This window comes from Acanthochromis polyacanthus, chromosome 8, assembly GCF_021347895.1.
Source record: "Acanthochromis polyacanthus isolate Apoly-LR-REF ecotype Palm Island chromosome 8, KAUST_Apoly_ChrSc, whole genome shotgun sequence".
Classification (NCBI taxonomy): Eukaryota; Metazoa; Chordata; class Actinopteri; family Pomacentridae; genus Acanthochromis; species Acanthochromis polyacanthus.
The window spans coordinates 39,923,718-39,945,217 of record NC_067120.1 but is presented as its reverse complement, the minus strand read 5'-3'; the positions used below and the strand labels follow the sequence as shown (position 1 = coordinate 39,945,217).

Below are 21,500 nucleotides of genomic sequence, written 5' to 3'. Positions count from 1 at the left end.
TGCTGATGCGAGAAGGTTCAGTCTGTAGGCACTGAGTCAAGCAGTTAGTCTACATACGTTGTGCTTAGTAGAGTTACAGACAAACTGAGTTAATATAGCTTCAAGTTGTTTTTTGCAGAGCAGAGAAGAAGGAAAGAGGTGGAACAAAAAGAACACAAACATTGGTTCAACATCTGGAAATCATTTCTTATAAAATCAACCAAAACTGAATCAAGTTTACCTCCTCAGAACATCTGGTCTTCATCTCCAGTACTTTATCAATGATCGGAGTTCTACCTTCATACTGGGAATATTTCCAGAGTTCCAGGTCCTTGAAGTCCATGGAGGAGAACGTCCCCTGGAGAAAGTTCTAGAGTAGGCCTACCGACAACCGGAGGAAAGTTCTAGAGTAGACCTACGACAACCGGAGAAAGTTCTAGAGTAGTCTGACGTTCTCCTCTATGAACTTTAAGGACTTGGAACTCTGGAAAATTCCCAGTATGAAGGCAGAACTCTGATCACTAATGAAGTTACTGGAGATGAAGAACCAGATGTCCTGAGGAGGTTCTGGAGGAATTTTAGTTGATTTTAAACAGATTGACCAAGATGTCTGGAAGCAACCAACCATGTTTAAGGTTTGCAGAGCGAATGCTGCCATCACACGTCTTTCTTTTTTTTAAAGTTCCATAAAACAGACAAACTTGAAGGACGAAGAGTAAAGTTTAGTTTTCAGACGACAGCAGAGAAAGGACATTTAACGAGGGCCGATGCATAGCTGAACCATCGCACGAGGCTTCGGTCGTCTTCAACAAACTGTTCGTCCTGCGTTCTACGAAGTGCAGAAACATCAGGCGACGTCCGTAGACTCCAGGTTTATCTTCAGGATGCTTTCATTAAATCCTCCAAACAGCTGCTTCCTGCTCACCGTCGCCTCTTCATCGTTCCACCGCCGGCCTTTCCTTCGTCATTATCTCATGGTGGACGAAGCTCTGAAGTAGGACAGAAACTTGAAGCAGAGGCTCACCACGAAGTACCAGATGTTCCTCGCCATCTGGGACCGAGCGATGAAGACCCGCCAAATCAGCACCATCAGGACGGTGTTAAAGGTGTAGCGGATGTTCCTCAGCCTGGAAAAATAAAAACATCAGGATAAAACTCACATTTTTACCAGATATGAAGGTTTAATGGACAATGCACAGATGAAGATAAGCTAAGTTAAGCCAAGTTATGCTGAGGTAAGACAAGCTAAGTCAAAAGACGCTAAATTAACACAAGCTAAGATGTTAAGATAAGCTAAGTAAAGTTAAGACAAGCTAATGTAAATCAAGATAAGCTAATCTAGGTCAAGATATGCTAAATTAACACAAGCTAACATAAATTAGGATAAGCTAAGTTAAGATAAGCCAAGTCAAGACAGTTAAGACAAACTAAGAAAAGTTAAATAAGCCAAGTCGAGATATGCTAAATTAACACAAGTTAAGATAAGTTAAGATAAGCTAAATTAAGACAAGCTAAGATAAGCCAAGTTAAGACAAGCTAAGATAAGCCACGATACACCAAGTTAAGATAAGCTAAGAAAAGTCAAGATATGCTAAGTTAAGACAAGCTAAGTTAAGATAATCTAAGCCTGAAAAAAGTCAAGATACACTAAATTAAGACAAGCTAATATAAGATATGAAAGCTAAGATAAGTTAAGATAAGCTAAGTCAAGATATGCTAAGTTAAGACAAGCTAAGAAAACCCAAGATACACCAACTTATGATGAGCTAAGGTAAGTTGAGATATGCTAAGAAAAGCTAAGATAAGATACGCCAGGATGCACCAAGATACACCAAGTTACGATAAGCTAAGATAAGCCAAGATATGCCAAGTTAAGACAAGTTAAGCTGAGTAAAGATAAGCTAAGTCAAAATATGCTAAGATAAGCTAAGTCCAGATATGCTAAGTTCAGACAAGCTAGGTTTCCTTGCAGTATGTTGGTCCAGATGGAGATCTTGTCATATAATGTTTCTTTTTGTGTCAGTATGAGGCTGCAGGATCACAGATTTTTACAGATTTTACAGATTACTTACTTGTTGAGGTGTTTGCGGGCAGCTGGAAGCCCAGACAGCTCCTCGTTCAGAACGTATTTCTTCGTTCCCATACAGTAGTTCTCCATGTACTCTGCCCAGTGCAGCTGACGCACATCGAAGTTAAAAACCTGCATAATTATACATAAAAACACCATCAGTGACCAACAACAACAACATTTATTCTCAGAGATGTAGCTGGTTAGTGTGTTTGTGTCTGTTCATGAGTGTTAAAAGAAAAAATGCTGTTGAGCTAAAGATAAAACTGCATAATACTGGAGAAAACTGACAAGCAAAGCTAAGCTAGGCTAAGATATGCTAAATTAACATAATCAAAGATAAAATTAGCTAGGATAATCAGCTAAGTTAAAATAAGCCAAAATAAAATTGCTAAAAATAAGATAAGTTAAGCCAAGCCAAAATAAGACAAGTCAAATAATGTAAAAGCCAAAATAAAATGAGCTAAGCTGAGACAAAGTAATATAAGCCAAAATAAAATTAGCCAAGCCAAGATTAGATAAGCTAAGAGATGTTAAGCCAAGATAAAGTAAAAGAAGCTAATCTAAAATAAGCCAAAATGTAGTAGGTTAAGACAAACTAATATAAGTTAAGATTAGATAAGTTTAGACAAATAGAGATATGCTAAGATAGGACAAGCTAAAATAAGCCAAACTAATTCAAGATAAATTGAGCTAATATTGGCTATGATAAGCTGAGCTATGCCAAGGTAAGACAAGCTAAGTAAGTTATGATAAGCTAAACTAAGATAAGCCAAGATATGCTAAGTTAAAACAAGCTAAGACAAGTTAAGCTAAGCTATGCTTAGAAAAGCCGAGATATGCTAAGTAACGACAAGCTAAGTTAAGTGAAGATATGCTAAGTAAAGGCAAGCTAAGCTAAGCTAAGTTGACATATGCCAAGTTAAGACAAGCTGAGATAAGTTCAGATAAGTTGAATATACTAAGTTAAGATGAACTAAGCTAAGTCTAGACATGCTAAGTTAAGACAAGGTAAGATTAGCAAAGATAAGATGAGCAAAGATAAGACAAAATATATAAATTTAAGACAAGCTAAGGTAAATTAAGCTGAAATAAACCAAGATAAGTCGAGATATATCAAGTTAAGACAAGCTAAGATAAGTTAAGATGAACTAAGATAAGTCTAGACACGATAAGTTAAGACAAGCAAAGATAAGCTAAGATGAGCTAATATAAGTCAAGATCCATCAAGTTTAGACAAGCTAAGAAAAAAAGTCATAATGTGCAAGGTTAAGATGAGCTAAGATATGTTAAGCTAAGCCCAGATATGGTAAGATAAGTCAAGTTCTGATAAGTCAAGATATGTTAAGTTATGACAGGCTAAGGTGAGACAAAATAAAATTTGCCAAGTCAAGCCAATACTAGGTAACTTAAGATATTTTAAGATAAAGTAAGATAAGCAAAATTATGCTAACAACGTAAGATTAGACACGTTTAGACAAATCCACGCTAAAACTTCCATATGCTAAAATAAACTAAGCCAAGATAACATTACAGAATTAGATTCTCTTTTTTCAGATTAGCTTCCACTGAGAGAAAAGGCTCAAATGTGTCATACTTGAATCCACCAACAAGCCTTTAACAGATGCAGATTCCTGATAAACAACGTCTTTGTTCACTAAATCCGACGTCAGCAGTGCATGAATGAATGAATCAATGAATGTGTTTCTCCAGTCAGACATTAACTCAGCCAGTCTGCTGCCTCTCTGTAGTGTCTGCTTGTTTCTGAACAGAGCTCTGGTTCATCCAGATACCTTCTTGTCCTCGGGGCTCATCTGGGCCAGCAGCATGGCCATGTTGTCGGTGTTCCACACCCAGGAGTGACTGGTGAAGTACTCCAGCACCATCATGGCTTTGTGGAGGCGGCTGATGGTCTTCATCATCCTGAGACGGAGGAGCGATGATGAAGAGGAAGAGGCAGGGTTGGACAGACGGATGGTGAACAAGACTCAAAACAATCCCTCTTTGAATTAACACAAAGTATTCCCACACAATGAAACAGTTCAGTTTCAGTATTAAGCAACATGTTTGAACAGTTTAATTTATTATAAATTAAGCCAAATACTATAAATCCTTCTAATTCCATTAAACTGAACCAAAGTGGCACCTTAATGCTGAAGAAAGCTATTTAATCGTGTAGAAATACTCTCCTTTACTTGAACATTAATGAATGTCATATTATGCAAATACTCATGATTTAATCTTTTTTGTTTGTTTTAATGGTAGAAAGTATGTATCAGACACCACTCTCCTTTTTTCGAGTGCAGAGGTTGAACTACTTCAAAGAAATATTTAACTACAAAGAAAAACAAGGTTAAATTTACTCCCTCAATTTAATATTTAACATCATAAGGACATGTCAGTCACCTTTTCTTTCTGTTTAAGCCGTGAGCATGACTTCAATCAGTTTCACAAATTCAACAAAAGAAGACTTTGATTCCCAAAAGGTGATAATTTGAGCTTTCCAGTGCTATGATCTGGTTTGTCTACCTTTTGTATGATGTAAACTTCAATATTGTTGCTGTCCTGTGAAAAAAAAATCCAAAACATCAAGTCTTTTTCAGCTTTGTCCACAGTTAATATATCAGCTACAACAAATATGGAGATTTACGCTAACGTGGCATCACCAGACAGATAAAATGCAAACGACAAGGGTCCAGAATAACAGAAATTGTCCCAAATTAAACAAACTGCGTCCAAAATGGCCCAAAATTATTCGATAATGGTTGAAAATGCCTGAAATAAATGTGCCAAATTACCCAGAAAGTGTTCAAAGTGGTATAAAAATATCTGAAAGTTCTACAAAAATTCTTAAAAATTACTCAAATGGTCAAAATCCTGTGCTAAATTACTCAAAAAGACCAAAAACGACAGAAATAGCCTGAAAATGTCATGTGTTATTGGCTGTACTGATAAATTGTTCAAAATTTGTAAAAAATAAAAATAAAAAAAACAACTCAAAAATTGTTGAAATAACTCAAAAAAAATCCAAAACGACTCAAAATGTGTTCATAGACTGTGACAACGTAGAAGTCACCACATATACCAACATAACAAACCTCTACTGTACTTGTTGTTCAAAGCCGTTGGATTTGAAACTGCAAAGAATAAAGAAAGGTTGAAATTCCTGCCTCGAGTTCCTGGAGTGGAAATCCACCTGTTGTTGCCTTTCTACAGAGTCAGGTTACCCGTTTGAGGGTTTGACGCTACGCTAATCCAACTTTAAATCTCCAAGGCCTTCGATTCAGCAGACCACACGATGCTTCTGCAAAGGCTCTCTAGCACTGGCCTGTCCTCAAGGTGGATTAACTGGTTTTGCCAGCTAAGCATATGTATATGATTAATAATCATATACACTGAGTAAAGTTACCCTGATTGTCGCTAAGGGTGTACCTCAAGGCTCCATCTTGGGCCCAACTTTGTTTTCCATCTACATAAATGACGTGGCCAAGGCGACTGGTGCCTCCTGGATACACCTCTACACTGATGACACCATTCTATAATTCACTGGCCCATCACTTCACTTTGCTGCATCTACCCTTCAACTCAGCTTTTCTTCAATCAACGAGTCTTTTCATGACCTTCTCTTGCGCCTCAATTCCAAGAAAACAAAATGTATGCTATTCAGCCGGACAAAAAGTGTCTCCAGACCCCAAAGATCATCAAGATTGGGGTTCCTTTAGCGCAATAAGGCCTCCTTCACATACTCTGCCAGAAACACTGTTGTGAAGATGACCATCCTCCCCATGTTTGACTAAAGTGATGTCATCTAATGGTGTCAGTTTTCTTGTTTAAATCACTCGGAAAGAGGAATTTCCCAAAACTATTTCTTGAATCTTATGGTTCATCAGAAAATTTCTCAAACAACAAATTAGGAACTTTGTTTTCATTGGACAGCAACAATACATGATGATGGTGGCTTCAGATTTGGAGATGAACATACTGATTTTAAAATTTTAACATCCTAAGAAACCTGCCAAATAACCCAATGAGGTTTCTCAAACAGTTTCATAGCACCGTAAACAGTCACGTTAAGAGTTTTCCTCTGAGGACAGTGACTGAAACAAATCAGCAGAAGCTAGCTGGATTTAATCTGTGTGCCAGTCAGGAGGACAAACCGCGGAGTTTTAAAATGGACCCAGATTCAGTTCAATATTTTACCCAAAATAATTCAAACTAAATCGGCTTTAGTTCCAGAAACATAAACAGAACATCGTCCTCCTGGTAACACAAGAGAATCCAGTCAGTACACTTCATTTCTCTGTTAGTTCAGACATATGTGATGATAATTTAAGCTGTGTTGGTAGTTGGTGTGAGGACAGAAACACTGAGGAGAATCTGAGTTCCAGCAGATTAAATGAACAGTTTCACTAGATTTTAATTGGAGATTTTCAACAGTTTCAGATTGTTCTGAATAAAAAGAACTAAACATTTACTCTGATGACTCAGATTCTCTGTGAATGATTCAAAGGACGTGACAAAACACATGCAGAAGACCCAGTTAGGACCAAAGAAAACCAATGAAATGTGAGTTTACTGTTAAACCGAGTTCATTTCAGACGCAGTGTAACGTTCTGGCCAACGTAGCCCTTATCTGTGGTAGTTTGAGGCTTTAGTTTTCTTTTTGAATGCAAAGAAGAACACAAAATTCAGAATATAATAGGATATAAATGGATCAATTAGTGTTTTCCATAAGAGTCAGAGGTAGTTTGAGCTTTTTTTAAAAAAAACATTTTTGGCAGATAAGATTTGTTTTCAGATCAGTAATCTCACCGAGGCTACATCCACATGAGTATAGTTTAATTTTTGAAGAAGTATTTACATCAAAATTCTTCATTCTGTAAAACACTCGCCGTCTGAAATGTCTCTGGTTTAGCAGAATAAAAGACCTTAAAGAGAGAAAAGCAAACACAAATAGATGGACAGAAATCAGTTGAAATGCAGCCTCGTTGTTTCCAGAGAGACGAAACGCATCTCCGACTGAACACAACTTTCTGCTTTGACCAGGAAGTCCCGTGGTGAGTCAGGATCTGTTGTGATTGGCTGATTGGGTGAGGATCGGAGGGGGGAATGATGTGCGTCGTGATCACAGCAAAAAGGATGGAAACCGAATCATGACACGCCGTCTTTATCAACAAAGTCCGGCTGCTGCCACGAGGTCGAGTTCAGACGCTGCAGTCTTTGTTTCTGCTGCCCTGGACTCGTCTTTGTTTCCACTAACCCACAAAACCAGTCAAAGACGCACAGCAAAGCCCTTTTCAGGCACGGTTTCGGTTAATCTGATGGCATCTGAGCGTGTTGGCTTGGTCTTTCACGTAAAAGTTGCAATGGCAGTCTTAAGACAAGGCTCCATCTTGGACCCAACGTTGTTTTCCATCTACATAAACACGTGGCCAAGGCTTCTGGTGCCCCCAGGATAAACCTCTACACTGATGACACCATTATATACATGAGTTTACACAGTGTATCATAGATGTATTATAGGGACTGAGGTTGAAATTCCTGTTGAAAATATATGTTGTATGCATTATTACAGTCAAAATTCTCCAAAAAAACTTAAATGTAAAGGACAAAAATGTACCTAAGGCCACATAAATCCACATACAGGAGAAATAACAGTTGTTCCACAGATAGATATGCACAGTTCTCTGTTTGTAATAAACTCAGAGGAAATAATCCCAAACAGCTGGAAGCAACAAACTGCTCCTTTCATTATTGGTGACCCCTATCATTCTGAATCTATTTTCATGGAAAGTAAAATTGTATTTTTATCAACATGGTGTTCTTTATGATGTTTTTGACCAATTTTTGTGCTGAAAAGTGGAAAAAATCTTCCTTAAATTGCCTCAATCACATATTTCAGACTTGTGAAGAGTACTCGATCCGACCTAGTAAGACTACGGTTGTGTCGGCGTTGTCTTTCACGTTATTAAAGTTATTCTGCCTTTACTCTGTAAGACTGCCATTGCAACTTCGACATTTTTCAAGAACTGATTTTTTCACTGTGAATAAAGCCGTAGAAATGTTAAAATCAGAGTAACATCAGAATAACAGAGGATTGGAAGACTGATGAAGCAGCAATGTGGCGTATTCCATGTTTGAAATAGGCTTTAGAAAGGTGGGAACATGTGGAGAACACCTGAGAACATGGTGAGAACATGTGGAGAATGTGTGGAACATCTGGGAGCATGTGGTGAACGTGAGGAACATGTGGAGAACATCTGAGAACATGGGGGCATATGGGGAATGTGGAGAACATGTGGGGACATGTAGGGACATGTGGAGAACATCTGAGAACACAAGTCCCCATATGTTCCCCACATGTTCTCAGATGTTCTCCACATCTGAGAGCATCTGCTGGGAACATGTGTGGACACGTGGAGAACATCTGACAACATCTGAGAACATGTGGAGAACACATGGGGCTGGCTGGGACAGGGTTGAGGGGCAGTTGAAGCTTACCGGGGCTTGCGGCCCGTCAGCCTGAGATAGCCGTCATAGAGCAGAGCCGGCAGAGTGTGGCTGACGGTGGTCCAATACTGATTAGTAAAGGGGTTGGAGCGCAGATTGACATTGGGCCTTCTGAAGGCCTGCTCTAAGGGATTGGTCTTGAAGGTCATGTTTATACAGTACTCTGTGGGAGAGAGATACAGATGACGGGACAACGAGGACACAGAGGACGAGATGGAGAAGAAGAAGAATGTGTTTCATCTTCCTATATTAATACAAAGCAAGATGCAGGCCCTGAGTGAAGACTCTGCTAGCATGTCATTAGCATCGTAACATGATCATAGGGATGTCCCACACAAGTTGGCTAGGCTCCAATCTGATCTATCTAATATATGGATTTGTGCTCTTGACTTTTTGTGAGTTAGCCAAAAGAATTCAGTCTATGACGTTGATCAATGATGTTGGCCGTATAAATAGTTGTAAGATATATAAGGTGGTTTCTTGGAACCACAATATATGTATAAATTCCAATAAACCATAATTTTTTGGATTTAATACACATACTGTGGTCTGTATTTTTTTAACCACAGTAACTACAAATATGCCTTCAGCAATTAAATTTGAAGAAACTAATAACACTCGTAAATTAAAGTATTTACTTAAGGTCTCTTGAAGGCACCTAAACTGTAACCATCACAAAGCGTTGCTATGAAAAACCAAAATTTGGTGATAGGAAATCAGTGTTATATGGGGCCAGTATAAATGCATGTAAATCAACCCAATGTCAGCGCTTCACAACTGAACAGCTCTGCTATGGGTTAAGAAAAAAAAAGCATTTCTGTGTTTTTGTCTGGTTTCAAAGTGTTGTGGATCAGCTGTAGTTCCTGGTTGTTCCACCGGGTCTGTTTGATACTGCAGAGACCAGAGGCGGCGTCACTCAGACTACAGTTCATGTTATACAGAGAGCATTGTGGGAGTTTAGCTAACAATGGGCACTATGACAAAGACTTCTGTTATGTTTAATGACCTCCCACTAGCTCTGATGTTTTAAACACAAACAGAAGACTGCACTGATTTTCAATAACATTTTTTTTGGATGAAACCTTTAAAAGTACAAGTGTTTGGATGAAAAATAGTATTTTGGTTGGAGAAAGATCTTTAAAACTTCAACTATTTGGACAGAAAGTAGTAATTTTGGTAGAATAAACCTTTAAAATCGTAACTAGACAGAAAATAGTATTTTTGGGTAGAATAAACCTTTAAAACTGTAAGTAGTTGGACAGATGGTAGTAATTTCAGTATAATAGACCTTTACAGCTGTAAGTAGTTAGACACAAAGTAGCAATTTTGGTAGAATAAACATTTACATTTGTAAGCAGTTGGACAGAAAGTTGTATTTTTAGTAGAATAAAAAGTTGGAACTGCGGGTGATTAGACAGAAAGTAGTATTTTGGATGGTACTAGTCTTTTAAAACTATAGTTTGAACCCTATATCAATAGTCCAGTTCAGTAGGTGGCGCTGTGGTCCTGACACAGTGTTCCTTTATCCCAGTAGCATAGATACCAGAGGCACTGTTGCCACCTAATCAAGTGTCTGTTAATTATTCCATTATTGATTGATAACGCTGCCAGTTATTGATTGAACTCTTCAAAATGTGCACTGTTAGCATCCTGCTGCTAATTAAACTCTCTGTTTACGACTGCTAAAGGATCAGCCTGAGATTTGCATCGAAACCTTGATCGGATCGAGACATCCCCACACCAAACTGGATCCAGTTCTCACTGTTGAGGCAGTTTACAAGCTAGCAGAGGGTTTTTCACAAAGGACCAACACCTGACCCCAGTTCCCAAAACGTCTGCAAACTCAAGTCCACCTCAGTTCATTTATGGGCTAAACTTAGATGACCCGAGTCCATTAACGTTTTGGAAACTCGACCAAAAATATGAACATTGCAAGTGGCAAAGAGTGCAGAACCCATCAGGAGTGCCGCTGGGTTATACATTCTTAAAAACCAACAAAACTGCACACAAGCATCTTTAACACATTGCAGCTACAATGTCAGGCAGCTACGCTAACAGAAGAGTGAGAGGAGTGAAGCGGTGGAGGTTTGTGTCGGGTTGTTGTCGTTAGGACAGCAGTAGTCCGAGTCGGCGACGGTGAGGTTACCTGGGTTGTCGTCCAATCAGCCTGAGGTACAGATCATAGAGGAAGGCCGGAGCTTTGTGGCTCACGGCGATCCAGTACTGATTGATTAGGTGATTGGATGTGAGATTAACATTGGGCCGACGGAAGGCCTGCTCAAGGGGGTTCCTCTTGAATGTGGATATTACATGGTACTCTAAGAAGAGAAGGTTGTTCAACAAAAGTCATCAATGAGCAGCTGGAAGATTCATCACACATCCTAGGGGCTTCAGTAGAACACAACGGGACTTCTCTTTGAGGTTCCTGAAGGCGTTTCATCTCTCATCCAAGAGGCTTCTTCAGTTCAGCTCAGAACTGAAGAACTGTAGGACTGAAGAAGTTGCGTTCTACTGAAGCTGTGTTCTGATGGAGCTGGACTACCAGAACCTCGATGACAAACATTTCTCATAGAGGTTCTTGGTTTTATATCTACAGTAGCTGAAAGACTTCCTGTGTTACCTTGATCTACTGAAACTATGCCAGATATCCTTTGATGCTACAATTTATTGAATGATTGACCAAAACGCCCAAAATAAATAACCTACAACGTGGTGAAATCTACTACAAAGCTAATCAATACTTTCAGCAATTCACTACAAACTTGAGCTTCTCACATTACACGACACTAAAAATACCTCTATCACTCTTTTACACACGTGGACAAAATTGTTGGTACCCCTCAGTTAAAGAAGGAAAAACCCACAATTCTCACTGAAATCACTTGAAACTCACAAAAGTAACAATAAATAAAAATTTATTGAAAATTAAATAATCAAAATCAGCCATCACTTTTGAATTGTTGATTAACATAATTACTTAAAAAAACAAACTAATGAAATAGGGCTGGACAAAAATGATGGTACCCATAACTTAATATTTTGTTGCACAACCTTTTGAGGCAATCACTGCAATTAAACGATTTCTGTATTTGTCAATGAGCGTTCTGCAGCTGTCAACAGGTATTTTGGCCCACTCCTCATGAGCAAACAGCTCCAGTTGTCTCAGGTTTGATGGGTGTCTTCTCCAAATGGCATGTTTCAGCTCCTTCCACATATGTTCAATGGGATTCAGATCTGGGCTCATAGAAGGCCACTTTAGAATAGTCCAACGCTTTTCTCTCAGCCATTCTTGGGTGTTTTTGGCTGTGTGTTTTGGATCGTTGTCCTGTTGGAAGACCCATGACCTGCGACTGAGACCAAGCTTTCTGACACCAGGCAGCACATTTCTCTCCAGAATGCCTTGATAGTCTTCAGATTTCATCGTACCTTGCACACTTTCAAGACACCCTGTGCCAGATGCAGCAAAGCAGCCCCAAAACATTACTGAGCCTCCTCCATGTTTCACCGTAGGGACAGTGTTCTTTTCTTCGTATGCTTGGTTTTTGAGTCTATGAACATAGAGTTGATGTGCCTTACCAAAAAGCTCCAGTTTGGTCTCATCTGTCCAAAGGACATTCTCCCAGAAGCTTTGTGGCTTGTCAACATGCATTTTTGCAAATTCCAGTCTGGCTTTTTTATGACTTTTTTTCAGCAGTGGTGTCCTCCTTGGTCGTCTCCCATGAAGTCCACTTTGGCTCAAACAACGACGAATGGTGCGATCTGACACTGATGTACCTTGGCCTTGGAGTTCACCTTTAATTTCTTTGGAGGTTGCTCTGGGCTCTTTGGATACAATTCCAACGATCCGTCTCTTCAATTTGTCATCAATTTTCCTCTTGCGGCCACGTCCAGGGAGGTTGGCTACTGTCCCGTGGGTCTTGAACTTCTGAATAATATGAGCCACTGTTGTCACAGGAACTTCAAGCTGTTTAGAGATGGTCTTATAGCCTTTACCTTTAAGATGTTTGTCTATATTTTTTTTTTCGGATGTCCTGGGACAATTCTCTCCTTCGCTTTCTGTTGTCCATGTTCAGTGTGGTACACACCTTTTCACCAAACAGCAGGGTGACTACTTGTCTCCCTTTAAATAGGCAGACTGACTGATTATGAGTTTGGAAACACCTGTGATGTCAATTAAATGACACACCTGAGTTAATCATGTCACTCTGGTCAAATAGTTTTCAATCTTTTATAGAGGTACCATCATTTTTGTCCAGGCCTGTTTCATTAGTTTGTTTTTTTTAAATAATTATGTTAATCAACAATTAAAAAGTAATGGCTGTTTTTGATTATTTAATTTTCAATAAATTTTTATTTATTGTTACTTTTGTGAGTTTCAAGTGATTTCAGTGAGAATTGTGGGTTTTTCCTTCTTTAACTGAGGGGTACCAACAATTTTGTCCACGTGTGTATAAGACTGAACTTCTTTCCTTTAGATTTTGACCATCCCTCCCATCGAGTAGTGTTTTTGTTGAGTGATACCTTTTGAAAGGGATGGCCGCCAAATTTAAACCAGGCACTGTTTTTGCTTTAAACCAGTGGAACTTCTTGATAGAACCTCATAGTTGGTCATAAATGTCACAAGATTTTCCTTAGCTAACTTCTTAAAAGAACAATTACCCATTTTTCTCCAACTGCAGCTGCCAAAGTGGTTGGAACTAATTTGGAACTTTAGCGTTAGCAAGTTAACTTGTTTTGCTTATAAAGTACTTCCTTTTTAATCTGTTTATATATTTTTTCCTCCTGCTCATGTCATAATTTTTATTTTTTGCACTTATCTGATAATCAGTTGTCATTTTCTGCATTAACTGAGTAAAACTGGTTGCACAATATGGACAGGAAGTCATCAGTTAGCACCATTACCGTCTTTTTCCTGCAATATTTTGGGTCTTATGATTGATAGTTCAATCAAAAGCCCAAAACGTAGCAAAAGGAAGTCAAATCTTTCATTCTGCTTCCACACAAAACCTGAAGTTTATCAGATCTGTGCGGCTCCCACTGGAGCTTAAAATAAAAAATATAAAATAAAAATATGTAGTAGTATTCCTCAACATCTGTCAAAGAAATCTGACGTGGAAAAAAAGTAAAATCTGATGTTTTTCTTTAAATGATTAGGCTTGAAAAAGAAACAAAGCAGGTTTACTATTTGAGTGAAGATCCGTTATTTACTAAATGTAATTTATTACGAGATAAGAAGTGTGATCTGAGTAATCTAAGAAACCTCTGTCATGTTCCTGCTCTGAACCAGTATCTGGAAGGAGCTGGTGAACAAAGATAAAGACTACCAGTTGGGGTGAGGCAGCAGAGGATCAGATTACAATCAGGGCTGTTCGTTTGGTGATTAAGCTGCTGTTGTCAGGGGGGATTTGACAGGCTGTGTTTAGGGAAGAAAACATACCGACTTCCCCCCAGTGGAACGGATTGATGCCTCCAGTCGTGCAGTTGTAGACCAGGATGTTTTTAGGCCTGCAGACAGGAGGGAAGATTTCAGCTGAATTCTATTTTTAAAAGACAACATTTCAGCACAACTTGAGCAGAAAATGTATGTAAGAGAACACGGCTGTGATCGTCCAACCTGGCGTACGATCCGGAGTACCAGGCTGCAGCCAGCGTGGCGTTAATGACGACGTCTACAGGAACTAGATCAGCCACGGCGTCATTAGAAGCTCTCATCGTACGTAGGATTCCTTTACCAGCCTGAAGGAGAACGACTGTTAATGAAAGTTCAACATATCCAGGCTTTCTTTGTGTTAGCTGGATCAACAAAGCCCAAAACCCCAATCAGAGATAACAGGTATCACGTTACAATATTATATGTTCATTTCCAGCATCTCTATGGGAACATTAAGACCAAAAAAGTCTCATATGCTGTTAAAGTCCCAACGTGAAGCATTTTGTAACTCTGCTCATGAAACTCATCAAAACCAACATCTAGACCTCTATGAACACCAACATCTGGACCTCTATGAACACCAACATCTAGACCTCTATGAACATCTAGACCTCTATGAACACCAACATCTAGACCTCTATGAAGACCAACATCTGGACCTCTATGAAGACCAACATCTAGACCTCTATGAACACCAACATCTGGACCTCTATGAACACCAACATCTAGACCTCTATGAACATCTAGACCTCTATGAAGACCAACATCTAGACCTCTATGAACATCTAGACCTCTATGAAGACCAACATCTGGACCTCTATGAACATCTAGACCTCTATGAAGACCAACATCTGGACCTCTATGAACATCTAGACCTCTATGAACACCAACATCTAGACCTCTATGAACACCAACAACTAGACCTCTATGAACACCAACAACTAGACCTCTATGAAGACCAACATCTGGACCTCTATGAACATCTAGACCTCTATGAACATCTAGACCTCTATGAACACCAACATCTAGACCTCTATGAACACCAACAACTAGACCTCTATGAACACCAACAACTAGACCTCTATGAACACCAACATCAAGACAAATTGTGAGTCATTTTGAACAATTTTGAGTAGTCAGGACAACTTTATGTAATTTTTGGGACTAATTTTGAAGAATTTGGAGACATTTTAGACATTTTAAATCCTTTAAAACAATTGTGATACTTTTTGGGCAATTTTAAGTGATTTTAAATTGGTTTTACATCAAAATATCAAAAAACTGGAACCTTGTCTGGTCAAACTTGCCTCACATCAGATTCTACTGATGTTAGAACCTCAAAAGTTGGAGAAACGTCAACCGAAGACTGGATGTTAGTAGAAATATGGATCCATCCATTTATATACATTTACAGAAACTTTGAGACACAATACTAGTCTGGATTGGAAATTTTGCACTTCTCTCCGTTTTCAAGAACCAATAAGTATTTATTATTATTTATATACCTGGAGGACACCGGCAGCACTGTTAGGGTCATGTTCTTTGACTTCTCCAGTGCTTTCAACACAATCCAGCCTTCTCTGCTCAGGGTGAAGCTTGAGGGAGCGGGAGTAGACTGTCACCTGGCTGCTTGGACCATCGACTACCTCACCAACAGACCACAGTACGTGAGGCTTCAGGACTGTGTTTCTGATGTAGTGGTCAGCAGCATGGGGGCCCACAGGGGACAGTGCTCTCTCCCTTTCTCTTCATCCTGTACACATCAGACTTCCACTACAACTCTGAGAGCTGTCACCTCCAGAAATTCTCTGATGATACAGCCATTGTTGGGTGTGTGTCTGATGGGGACGAGCTGGAGTACAGGACAGTCATCTCTGACTTTGTCGACTGGTGTGAGAGAAACCATCTGCAGCTCAACGCCAGTAAGACGAAAGAGATGACCATCGACTACCACAGGAGGAGAACACCTCAGACTGCACCGGTGAACATCCAGGGTATGGACATTGAGATGATGGATTCATACAAATACCTGGGTGTTCACCTCAACAACAAACTGGACTGGTCACACAACACAGAGGTCCTGTACAAGAAGGGCCAAAGTCGTCTCCACCTGCTGAGGAGACTGAGGTCCTTTGGAGTGTGCAGGACTCTGCTCCGGACATTTTATGACTCTGTGGTAGCGTCTGCTGTTTTCTATGCAGTGGTCTGCTGGGGAGCAGTGAGCACTGGGAGGGACAGAAAGAGACTGAACAGACTGGTGAGGAGGGCCGGTTCTGTGCTGGACTGTTCCCTGGACTCCATAGAGGAGGTGGGTGAGAGGAGGATGTTGGCAAAGCTCACATCCATCAGGGACAACCCCTCCCACCCACTGCATGACACTGTGGAGTCTCTAAGTAGCTTTTTCAGCAGCAGACTGAGACACCCAATCTGTAAGAAGGAGCGCTATCGCAAGTCATTCATTCCATCTGCTATAAGACTTTATAACACCAGCATCACTGGCTGATGTTAACATAAAACTAGATTCTATCACATCATCCTTTATCACAATCTGCACAGTTCTTGCACCATTTTACTTTTACTTTAGTTCACATCATTCCATAAGCCACTTTTTCCATCCTTACACTCCTGAACATATTGTGATTGTTATTATGTTTATAATTATATTGTTGTTTACTGTGTTTATTGTTGCTGGTGTTATTGTTTATTGTGTTTATTGTTGCTCTACTGTATGCTGTATGCTGCTGTAGCATGGGAAATTTCCCCGGACACGGGGGGTCATAAAGGATTATCTTATCTTATCTTATATATCTCATTTTGAGTCAATTTAGACCATCTTTATCTGAGTTGAAACATAGTTTAAACAAACTGTGAGTCTTCTAGGACAAGTTTCAAGTACTTCTGAGACATTTCAGGCATATTTCAAGTTATTCTGGATCATCTTTATCTTATTTAGGACCATTTTTGAGCCATTTTGGACAAATTTCAAAGTAATTTCAGACAAGATTCAAGTAATCTTTGTGGAAATGTCAACCAAAGACTGTATTTTTAGTTGAACTATGGATCCATCCATACACTTAAAGGAACTTTATGAATACAAAACCACAAACTTATTTTCTATTTTCAAGGAACAGTAATTATTGATAATTGTCATTTTTGACAATTCTGAGTCATGTTGTCCCATCTTTATCTTATTTTAAACAAATGTTGGGACAAGTTTCAAGTAATTTTGGACAAGATTCAAGTCATCTTTGGTGAAATGTCGACCAAAGACTGTATTTTAGTAGAAAAATGGATCCATCCATGGATATACACTTAAAGGAACTTCCCGGGGACACAACATCAGCCGAGTTTGAAATAACTGTGATTTTATCCATTTTCGAGGTCCAATAATTAAAAATGTGTCCTCTGTTGGATCCATTCAGTTATTCAGATCTGATGAAACTATTTTGTCTTAGTTCTCACCACATTTCATGGCAGTAGGAGTTTTATTTCTGGAGATATTGATCCTTTAAAACGGCTTCACAGGTTTTTTCAAAAGTGAAAATACAAAAATGCTGTGGTCTGAAAACGTGAAATTCCCAAAACTCTAAAATATTTTACAGAAGTCAGTTTTCGGTCCCAAATAAAAAGCTAGTAAACTTAGCGCAGAATCACCACCAATGGCTGAATGTATTTGAAGGAGTCTGAATCCCAGAGGAGCAGCCACCGCTAATGAGATTCCAGATAAATGAAACCTGAAACTGCTGCTGAAAACTGAAACATAGAGCTGCTCACTCAACCTGAAGCCAGCATGTTGTCTCAATATCACAGAGGAACAACAAATAAGATTCTTTAAAGGAAACTCTGTCAGTCCAGGAACAAACAGCGTGTGTGATGGAGAGCAAACTGTCCATCTGTCATCTGAAGAACTTCAAGCTGCAGGGCGTGAAGCAGTTCAGGATTCAGCGTTTCCTGAGGCCTTCACTGCAAAGCCCGTCTAACAGACCCAGGATGTCTGACGTCACGCTTCCCTCTGTGAACCCAAAAACCAGACCAACACCTGCCGGTCCAGTCAGTCCTGTGATTCTGTCAGGATGCTGCGACCGAATCTCTGCAAAACAGTGAAGGAATTTACTCTTCTGGTGGGCTGGACGGTTTCACGCTGCAGCCCCGATGGTGTTAAAGAGTGTTGGCAGCGAGTAAAGAATAAATCATTTAAACCAGTCGGAGGTTTTGCGGCAAATCTAAAAGGGCTTTAGTGCTTTATCAGTGTCTGCTTTACGATTACACAGCACTAAAAGTTACTGTTCAGTCGTTCAAATTCTTGCAGAGCGCAGGAAAAAACTAAAGCAACTTCCCAGGGTTAGAAAAGAGTTTAGACGAATTGTAAGAACTCCTTAAACTGGATGTTCAGCATAAGTTCAGCTTCACGAACTTGAAAACTCAAGACTTACAGTCACCTCATCAAACCCAAACCCTGCTGAATCCAAACATCTAAAACACTCAACAGCCTCAACTCTTGATGTTTCTACTAGTTTGATCCCTGTTTTTATTCTCATGGGGAATCTGTGCAGTAGGAATGTTTTCGTCCATGATGGTGCGATTCTTCGCCTCGTTGAACATTTCTGTTTTATTAGATGCTGTAAAATCTGTACGACTGCTTGGGGCAAACTTCCCTTCAGGAAACAATAAATTCCATCTGATCTTTCTTTAAAATACGTCAAACTTTTGTGTCACTTTTAGCTTTTCGCGTTTTTCTTTCTCTACTTACTGCAATAAATATCCCGCTGGGTCCGTTGAAGTTGTCGATCCAGCCCTGAAACACAAACAGAGGAAATGAATGAAAATGCATGGATTCTTTGCCCTGATAGATTACAGAACAATGAGCTACAACTGTTGGAGGGTAAAAGCTGCAATCTAAACCAGAAACCCAACAATCTTTCAGCTTCCTGCAGTGATCAACCAGAAACGTGTGCAGAGCTTCTTCAGTCCACATTCATCACATTCCAGCTTCACTGACTTTATTGCTCAGCTGAGTGTTAGTCAGCGGTTTACAGCTCTGACAGATCTTTAGTTTTAATACCACAGCTGGTTTCAACAGTTGGAACACCTGGAAACTACCTGAGGAACTTTTACAATCTGATTTGTTCTGAGAATGTCCACGTTTTTCCTTTTAATGTGTTAAAAACGAAGACGAGACGAGATCCTGTGATGTGTTTTGTGTAACTTCAGTGTGTTTTTGTCATTGTTGGTGCATTTTAAACACAATCTGACAGATTTATTTTCCTATCTTTGATCAAAGGCTGAGTTTTCATTGAGAGCAACAATCTCAGTGGCCAGTCTATTGGTTGGGGATGTCTGATAGGGTTGTTTCACAAAGATCCAAGAGCAAGCACACAAATCTTAGAGCCCAAGTTTGGCAACACCAAAATCTGAGATCAGAAGTGGTGAGGCGAGTGCACAAATGAGAGCAGAAGTTTGGCGAGCACACAAAGGCAACGAGGAGATGCACCACCACTGAAGCTCAGGACATGACGCAGTGACGCAGTTTTACACTGAACAGGACTAGTTTAGAGTTTTGAGTGAAAATATCGTAAAATCTGAGCATAAAATGAAGAAATAAAGCCCTGAAGTGAATAACCAGGCTCTTAAATCAAGATAAAAACTCCAGAGTTAAAACCCTGAAGAACAGTCGAACACCACCACTGGCACCAGTATGACTCACTGGGAAAGGCTCCTTCCAGCTGGCTCCCACTATGGAGGGTCTGACGATGGCCACGTTCAGGTCTCCGGCCTCCTGCTGCACCAGATACTCAGCCAGAGCTTTGGTGAAGGTGTAGGTGTTGGGACGCTCTCCAAGCAGCTTCGGAGTCAGAGCCGATACCAGATCATCGTCCATCCAGCTGGAAACACAGGAGGACAAGGTTAGACTGATACCTGCTGGAGTTTCTCTGTGTTCATTTATGTTCCAATGTTTGGAACTGAAGCAGCTGATCTGTGCTTTTTATACTTAGAAATAATTCTTATTCATCCTCAGCAGTTTAGCTTCAGGCTAAATGCTAACGTCTACAAGGTTTTCAAACTCACTATTCAGAAGGTCCACGTGTGATTTTTAGTCAAAGTCGAAGGTTCGGAATAATTTTAGAACAACAAAATAATACATTAATGATGTATGGTGTGCTATAGTATGGTATATTATAGATAATATGCTATATAATAAATCATACTACATGTACTATATTATAGTATGGTATACATAGTAGCATATATTATATATTATATATAGTATACCATACTATATATAATACATTATACTATACTTTATATAATATGGTATATTATATATAGTTTGGTATATCATATACCATACTATAGTGTGGTAAACAAAGTATGGTATACTATATAATATACTATAGGATGTTATGGTATATTATGTACTGTGGTCTATAATATACCAAAGTATGTTAAATATTATTCCAAACTATATACGTTATGGCATATTATGTACCATACTATGATTCATAACATACCACAGTACACTATAATCTACTAAACTACACCGTTCTCTTTTACTATGTAATACTACACAATACTATAGTAGTCTATATTACACTACAGAAAACTGTGCAATGCTATGTAGAGTGATACCTCTACTTACGAACGTCTCTACATACGGAATTTTCAGGTTACGACACGCCTCAACGGGAAAATATTGCCTCTTGTTACAAAATAAATTTCAGGATACGAAAGGCAAAAATACAGTACGCGCTGCTACTCCCAGCTCCCAGAGTTTACCGAACGTAAACATACTTGTAGCTGCTCTGCCATTGGCTATCGCCTAGCATCTTCCTGGCATCCCATTGGCTAGAAGGGACCTCTATGTGTATGTGTGTATCCCAGCATCCTCTTCGTTTTCCCGTCGGGCCACGAAGTGTTCGGACAGTTTTACGTGTGTGTATTAACTTTTATTCCCTATGGACCCCCCAAGAAAGTGATGGAGAAAAGTGGAAAAGAAGAAAAGAGTTTTTGTCCATACAAAGCAAGAGATAATAGAAAAGAATGAAAAAGGGATGTGTTTGGTTGATCTTGCCAAAGAATATGGCCGTAATACATCTATGATCGGCACGGTATTAAAACAAAAGGAAGCCCTAAAAGCTACAACTCCTTCCAAAGGCCTCTCTGTCATTTCGAAGAGGAGGTCGGCAGTGAACGATAAGACGGAGAGGTTGTTACTCGTGTGGATAAAGGAGAAAGAGATAGCTGGTGACATTAGCAGTGAAAAGGTAAATGAACATAATTTTTATTCTTTATTCTTTGTTTTTTACATTATGTACAACTCTCATTTTATGTTTATTGTGCAGTAATCTAATTGTAACATGTATTTGTTACATGTTTTGATGCATTTTTATGATTTATAAAAAATTTATGTCCTCCGTATTTTGGGGGGCTTGGAACGGATTAGTAGCCTAGCCATACTAGATCCCATGTTTCTGACGGCACAAGGGTCTAGGGAAGCTCGACAGGGAGGGAGGC

The 21,500-nt window shown here is 39.4% G+C and overlaps 1 protein-coding gene across 7 annotated transcripts in view; it reads right to left on the bottom strand.

Moving 5' to 3' along the window:
* Window positions 1-902: 902 nt before the first annotated feature.
* far1 (fatty acyl CoA reductase 1) overlaps window positions 903-21,500 on the bottom strand; it is a 44,680-nt gene continuing 24,082 nt past the window's right edge. For 5 of the 7 annotated variants that reach the window (XM_022197343.2, XM_051951861.1, XM_051951862.1 and 2 more), the window contains 8 exons: window positions 19,693-19,870; window positions 18,739-18,783; window positions 14,172-14,293; window positions 13,995-14,062; window positions 8,549-8,720; window positions 3,841-3,970; window positions 2,052-2,179; window positions 903-1,106 (listed from right to left, as the gene is read on the bottom strand). In XM_022197343.2, the coding sequence (XP_022053035.1) occupies window positions 947-1,106; window positions 2,052-2,179; window positions 3,841-3,970; window positions 8,549-8,720; window positions 13,995-14,062; window positions 14,172-14,293; window positions 18,739-18,783; window positions 19,693-19,870 (1,003 nt within the window). In that variant the 3' untranslated portion in view covers window positions 903-946. Of the gene's footprint in view, window positions 1,107-2,051; window positions 2,180-3,840; window positions 3,971-8,548; window positions 8,721-10,703; window positions 10,876-13,994; window positions 14,063-14,171; window positions 14,294-18,738; window positions 18,784-19,692; window positions 19,871-21,500 lie in introns of all 7 variants that reach the window. The other 2 variants (XM_051951860.1, XM_022197346.2) reach the window with 1 other exon arrangement.